Raw genomic sequence first — 7,322 nt, 5'->3', positions numbered from 1 at the left:
ACTTGGTAGCGCAACTGAAGGAGGGGCTCCCAGTGATCTGATGGCTATTGACGCGGGCGAAGTCTTCTGATGGCGTCTTAGTAGCATGTTCTTTTTCCCTTTTTCTATCTCTCTTAGAGTGAGGTCCCAGGTCTCTGTTGGTGGTGGTGTGTAGAACATGCTACTAAGACGTTATCATGATTTCAACACAAGCAGGATCAAGATCCTGGTTTTTGGTCTAAAAATAGCGCTTATGGAGTAATAAGAGATAATGGCACCTAGTATCTCACACTTCGGAGGAGAATTCTGCATATAACAACCCCACGAATATGCATAATGGGTTAGACTACCCCGCCTCCACGGGATGCAGCGAAGAGATCCAATTTCTCAATTAATTTCACATTTTTTAACAAAACAAAAACAAAAACAAAACAAAACAAAAAAAAAAACAAAATAAGACACATAGATCGATCCTGAACGGGATCCAACTGTCCATGTTGGTGACTTACGCAAATACAAAATCTAAATCTCCTTAAAAAGGAGTAAATCTCTTTTTTTTCAGGGTTGTTTCTACACCAAATGTGTTCACAACTTGCTAACAAACTAGGGAGTTTCTACATTGCTCGTTTCCACTCTTGCGTACAAAGACAAAGGCAAATTTTAGAAATAATGAAAGAATAATCGGTGTATGCCTAGCTTATGGAAATTGAGAAAACAATTGCTAGTAAAGTATTTCAGTTGGCTAGTAGAATCATAACCAAAAGAGACAACCATGCCCAAAGTTTACGCTAGTAGAAGCATAGCAAAAGGAAATTATGCGAGATAGGTTCAATACTGCCTCTAACAGATGAAATGCTAGATAGAACATAGTACGATACATAATGTTGAATAACTAAGAGGGACAAACCCTAGTTGTAGTGACTGTTGTTCCGCCGCCGCACCAGATGTTGCCTGGATCTTTTTACACGGGCTAGTGCCAGCTTGCGCTTTGCCACGCGGATGCGCATCTTGGAGACCGCTGCACGCTCCCACGCCGCCAGACCAACAACACGAAACCATGGCCGAAAGCGAATCCCACGGTCTCGGAGGCGACTCGATGCCCGAGCTAGATCGCAGCTGATCTGGGCTGCGCGCGCGACCAGATCGGAATTGTTCGCCTTACGGCTTGTTGTCATCACGGCTAAGAAACAACGCGGCGTACCCTTGCATTTGGCCAGGCGATAGGTATACGCACGCGCCGCCATGCAGGCTGCTGCAAGGAACTGTCGGCTTGCCAATTTTTTGGGGGTGGGGGGCGGGAGGGGGGAGGGCAGTAGAGGGGGGGGGAGTAGAACTGGGTATATAGGAGCCTACTAGGGAGGTTGGCGCGCTATGCTGCGCTCGGGATGTTCGCGCGAAGAGGACGGCCTGCGGGTAGCTTGGCGGAGCAGCGAGAGGCGCGCTCGAGGCGGCGGCAGACGAGCGCGCAGGCGTCGAGGTCGCGCTTGCTGGCGCCGGGCCCCTAGCCGACGCGGCCGAGCACGTTTTCAAGGAGCTCGTCCGGGAGCGCGAGGTTGACGGTGCCGCCTTCGGAGCACAAGGGGCAGAGGTGCGTGGAGCCCTAGCGCCTGCCCCTTGAAACGCTTCAGCATTAACCGGCGCAGCAGTAACCGACGCGGGAGGGACGCCGACGGACGGCAAAATCATCGCGGGATGCAGACCGACGGACGGGAACGATGACGCCGTAGGCAGGACGGGCTGCCGCTGTGACGCAGGCCGTGCTGATCCGTTGCGGAGGAAGCTCGGGCCAAGTAATTGATGGCCGCGAGCCGACGAAAGAAGGCCACCGCAAGCCCAAAACCAGGCGACGGTGGACACGTGGCGCCTCCAGTTTCCCCCGCGGGCGCATTAAGCACGGAGGAGGTGCTTAGGCGCTTGACCGATAGGAGCTTTAGTATTATGGATGAGGGGCCAAAAGAGGAGATAAGGGGTGGAAGAAAATAAATGGCGGTTTGAATAGACGAGAGTTATATCAAAATGTTAGGAATGACCAACAAGAACATTCACTTATATGGTCTCTATGCTGATTAATTCGGTATTTGCTACCATACCCAAAGATATGAGTTGCTTAATTCACTTCTAAGGGATTTAGGCAGTGACACAATCACACAACCATGATTTTTAGCGGAGGGAGCGTAGAACTTGTGAAGTGTGATGTAGCCATGTGAGGGCTTAGGAAGGTGTGATCATTTCATCTGCCCCCAAGTCATTTGTTGGAGATTACACAAGAAGCCACAATTCTATGTTAATTCAAGCGAAAGAGAATAGGACAACAATCAATTCGACAGTTGCAATGAACTACATAATGCCCACCACTTTCCCTACTTCAATGTCAGGACTCGCCTCCTTTATGAAGAAAGAATGGAAAGTTGAGCTCCTACCAAAATGAATAGCACTAAAATAAGATAAATTCATACATAGTTGTGGGCCAAAACACAGGACATCAGATGAATTCACACATTATATTTCAATCTGATTTTTAGGATTATATACACTTCTCTTTGGGAAGATATATATACTGAAGCGCAGCTACATGACTACGAAAATGGTGCAATATATACAGAGATACAGTGGTATCGTCTTCTCGGAAGCACATATATACAGATGTACCGAGGGCTCGCAGAGATAGTCACACGTCAAAACTCAAAACCACCATTCAATTGAACAGATAAAGAAGGCCTAGCCATGTTGTCAAGGGGTGTTTCCAAGGTGATTACCAGTCCCGAGCTGCCCACCTGACAATTCCATTTGGATCGCCCAAGCTGCCACAGAACCATACGAGGACGTCAGTTAACAATTAGGCGTGCACTTCAATTAAAAAAACAACTTATTATATGTATGAGAAGTGCTGGAGCACTTACAGAAAGAGCTGTGAACGCCGAGGGATGTCTTGAGCAAGAGAAACCACACATTACATTGAGTTCTTCCTTCAATGAGTGGACAAACTCCGCATGAATTCCAGGATCACTTCCTCCGAACGTGGGGCAAACACTGGTGCATGTATGCATCAATATGTTCAAAAGCGTCCAACAAAAAATAAACTTGGAAAGAAAGGTTTGGTAGAACGCCTTCTAGAAACAGCATGACGGCAGTTAAAACTCCAAAAGCACAAAAAGAGCTACTCATGCTTTTGTTCATTGAAATAGACCAAAAACAAAATGACAATCTCAAGTTGAATTCTGTGGTAGATCGTAGACCTATATATCTGCCAAAGCTTTCCTGACCAACAACAATATAAACACAGCCATCTGCCCAACAAAAGGTGTACACTGCACTGTGACTAACAGCAGCCCACCTTATTACTAAGCTGCTCAGTAATGACCTCATTTTTCTTGCAAAGTAAACACCAACTGACTTCTAGTGCTTATATTTACCTACCTAACTTGAATGCTGGGCCGCACCACAAGGCCAGACCTCTTCCATGCTGCAGCTTGTGCAACTCCAAATGAAAGGGAATTGTCAGGCCATTGAAACATTGGGGTAAACCTAGTGCCTTGTTTGTTCTGCAAAATAAATGTAGTAGAAATAAGAACGGCAAGCAAAAAAATTAGGAACCGATCCCAAGAGAATTAATTGATGCTATACTAACCTTGAAGGAGAAGCTCACTCTTGTTTCACCAGGACAGTTTCCATGAGCTTGGAGCAATCCACCAAATAAAGGCAAAAAACCACTTGCTGTTATTCCCTCACCAGCAACATATGTCAATTGTCCATTTGGAAATTGCACATCCATGAAAGACTGAAACAAATAGCAAAGCTAAGAAGCATTAATGACAGAAATATGTCACAGCACAGCAGTAAGATTTTGCCAATCTCATTGCTTCTATAAAAGGACAATTTCCCAGAAATGAAACATTCTTCATGGGCTTAAATTCCACCATTAGAAACTATGCCATTACACTAATTAAGAGCAGGTTCTATTGTCTTACTATGTTGCTCTACAAAATTCTCTCTTTGAATCTTTGAAGTCAATTACCAAAGCCAATTATGTCAGCCAGTGATTTATGGGGAAAATCCTATAAAAAGAATGTAATGGAAATAATATATGCAATGATAGCATGAAAGCAACATAAAATGGGAAACCATACTAACCAGCTAACCTGGTACTAATTTCCAATTATCCAGGGACTGTTCTTAGAATATGGCTTGACAATTAGAACATTTGTCTACTGCATTGTTAATTTGCTATACAATATAACTGAAATCTGACAGCAACTAGATATCAAATAAAGGAGTTGGAATGGAGAACAAGAGGGCAAAATGTTTATGGAGAGAACAGGAAAAAGCATGTGCACAGTAAACTTACACAAGTTACAGGGTTGAGGCACATCATTGACATCAGCATCCATTTTTTATGTTTTGACCAGATAGCTGGGCACAAGGAGTGCATTCCATTCTGCAAAATACACATGAATTTCAGTAAGGACATGTAACAAAGAACAAGCCAGCACACACTTGAAATGCTTGAATAGGCTTGATTAGTACACCTAGGGGTGTTCAAAACCAATTTGTGCCAAACCAGCACACACCGACTGGATGGAGGGAATGAACAAAAGCAACAAAAAAAAAAGCTTCAGTTCATTCCCCCCGGCTGTTTTGGAGCCGGTTTGGCACAAGCAGACCCCTTAGTACCCATACTTGAAAGTGCTTGAATAGGCGAAATTCTATAGAAAAGGCAACAAATGCAACCAAATTAAGTAATGGATGTGCCGATGCACTCAGTGACTTGGCAGAAACTGTTATGCAAAATAATACACTGCTAAAAAATATTCAAAAGAGTACTGCATGGATGACTGTGGCAATAGGGCCCAATAACATAAATATTTATATAGACTTGGATACAGAAATAAACAATAGTTGCACGTTAAGCTGTAATATTCAGAAAGAATATGAAACATGAAGCTGGGGTAAGAATAACAATTGCAAGTCTTCCACATAGCTACTTTAGAGTATTTTCGTGACAACATAATAACGGAAAAATGAAACTAGCGATACAAAGAGGCAGACAGCATTCCGAATCCCTAATCATATGCTGTCACTTGCATGTATGAACTATCAATTGGACCAAGGATTGAGTTCCATTTGGGTAGAGATTCTATGACCATAAACTATGCGCAAAGGTTCAAAGCTGAGATGGTCTATAATAAAATAATCTAATAGGCTGCTGGTCTTCATAAGACAAGTGATGCAACAATAATGTAATTTGAATAGGCATGTAGGACGAAATCAACATCAAACCAAAAGAAGGGAGGACAAAGTACCTTGCGATCATAACCATACCAAAGAAGGTGTTGCTTCGACAGATGAACAGGCAAAAGAAGCGTCGAGTCTCGAACAAACAGTAAAGGCCCCAGTTGAATAAGGTAAAAAGGTGAAGTATCATTTCCAGAAGTTAAACTGCCACGTGATGACTCTAACCTCCAAAGGTCTCCTCGTGCAACTACTGAACTCTCAAAGTCACGGTGCCTGGTGTTGTAAGTTGCTGATATGTTTACAGTTCCCTGTGCCAAATACAATAGTTATGATTAGCATTTCAGGATTTTTTATTTTTTAAAAAAAAAACATTTGGTATCCAACCCATCTATATGACTTTTTAATGGTATGGAGAAATAAGTGTCACTTTTTGATGTAGCAAGTAGCAACAGCATAATTGAACTGCATGTACTGCTAAGTTACAACCATGTACTCATAATCTGATTAAACATTTATGGCTCATTACAGACATTAAACTTAATTATGATAAGCACAACTGCACAGGCAATTGAAGCGCAAATCATTAAAAAATCTCAAAGGCATACGACAGTTCACCTAGAGGAAACATATACCCAAAAAACATTACTGCAAAATCTAGCTCCGGTACATGTATTCAATTAGAATCGGCTAGGTTAGTCTATGGCAGAAATGTGTCAATTAAGCCCAAGTGATCATCCAGCGCAAGCCAATCGATCGTGCATACCTTGGCCTTCTTAAAGTTATCCAATGTCCCAATTTCGCATTCGAATCCGTCTTCGTCCTCATCCAATCCGTCGTCGTCGGCACCCCCAGCCCCAACCCCGCTCGCACCAGCTGCGGTTGCACTTCCAGTGGCTGCGGCAGCAGCAGCCGCTGCCACCTCGAGGGACCCCATATCTGCAACCCTTTCCAAAATGGCCTTCGTGTGCCCAACCGCCCCCGCGGCGAGCGCAACCTCCCCGTCGTCCGCCGCGACCGCGGCCAGCGGCCGAGCGGCTTCCCATTTCCCGCGCCGCGCGCCGTCCGCGCGGAACGGCAAGGGCACGGGCACCTGGCGCGCGAGCTGCTGGACCGCCGCGCCGAGCTCGTACCCCGCCTGCCCGAGCCGGCCGCCGATCTCGACGAGCGACGAGACTGCCGCGGCGGGGAGGTCGACCGCGCCCCCGCGGCGCGCCCCGCCGACGAAGGGGACGACGGGGAGGTCGATGTCGAAGGGGATGGGGATGGCGAGCTTGGGCGGCAGCAGCGCCGGCGGCGACCACGGGGGCAGCTGCGGCGGGTGCGCGTGGAGGAGGAGCCCCGAGAAGCCCTGCGCGAGGCGGTCCGCCAGGTCCTGCCCGTGCCGCTGCACGCCCACCCACGAGGCCTCGAGCGAGATCTCCATGGGTGATCCGGTCCCGCGCCCCCCGAGCCCGTGGGGGGCCGCCTCCAGGGGAAGGAAGAGAGAGGATTCGCGAGGCGCAGGCGTGGTGGGGAGGAAGCGGCGGGTTCAGTGGTTGTGGTGGTGGTGGCAGGATTGGCCGAGTGGAGAGAGAGCGCGATAACGGCTTGCTTGTCCCGGACGAGACGACGTGGATGGATGGGCGGCTAGATATTCCTCGTGGTCTCGGAGCCGCGGGGCCCACATGCCCGTTCCGCCGCGGCGGGAGCAGGTTCGGTGGAAACGGAACGGCAGGCCTTTCGGACGGCTTCGGAGTAACGGCGCTCAGCTCCGTTATGTTTTGATATGGTAGTGCTCTTGAATCTCTTTCCTTGTATGGATTTGTACGCTAAGGAAATCAAAAGGAATCGCATACCAGATGAATCTATAGTTGCTTTTGGAGGAAACTGAAAATGAGCTTAGAACCAAAGAAAATCTTAGACTGCTCGTGATCGCTCCTTAAACATGATTGATCATCTAAGCCCCATGGGGAGGCATCAAACATCTCGAGCCTTCATGTTGCAGTGCCCGGCCATGGCTGTCCCAAATTCACGATGCCATTGCTCCAAAACACAGATGATCAGCTTAATTTGCCACAGCATAAGCTCGTCTCGTCTCAAATTAACCGCAGTCCAAGCTAAATGGAGCTTAT

At 46.8% G+C, this 7,322-nt stretch overlaps 1 protein-coding gene across 1 annotated transcript; it reads right to left on the bottom strand.

The window, feature by feature from the left end:
* Nucleotides 1-2,439: 2,439 nt before the first annotated feature.
* Nucleotides 2,440-6,813, bottom strand: LOC120664840. The gene is made up of 7 exons (XM_039944193.1): nucleotides 5,975-6,813; nucleotides 5,280-5,519; nucleotides 4,325-4,414; nucleotides 3,608-3,757; nucleotides 3,397-3,521; nucleotides 2,880-3,009; nucleotides 2,440-2,780 (listed from the first exon to the last, which is right to left on the bottom strand). Exons 1-7 carry the CDS (start codon nucleotides 6,632-6,634, stop codon nucleotides 2,655-2,657), a joined length of 1,521 nt encoding a protein of 506 aa, XP_039800127.1. The 5' UTR covers nucleotides 6,635-6,813; the 3' UTR covers nucleotides 2,440-2,654.
* Nucleotides 6,814-7,322: the final 509 nt, after the last annotated feature.

The sequence above is a fragment of the Panicum virgatum genome, chromosome 3N, assembly GCF_016808335.1.
Source record: "Panicum virgatum strain AP13 chromosome 3N, P.virgatum_v5, whole genome shotgun sequence".
Lineage (NCBI taxonomy): Eukaryota > Viridiplantae > Streptophyta > Magnoliopsida > Poales > Poaceae > Panicum > Panicum virgatum.
Note: the sequence above shows the minus strand (reverse complement) of the source record. Positions and strands in the feature narration are given on the sequence as shown.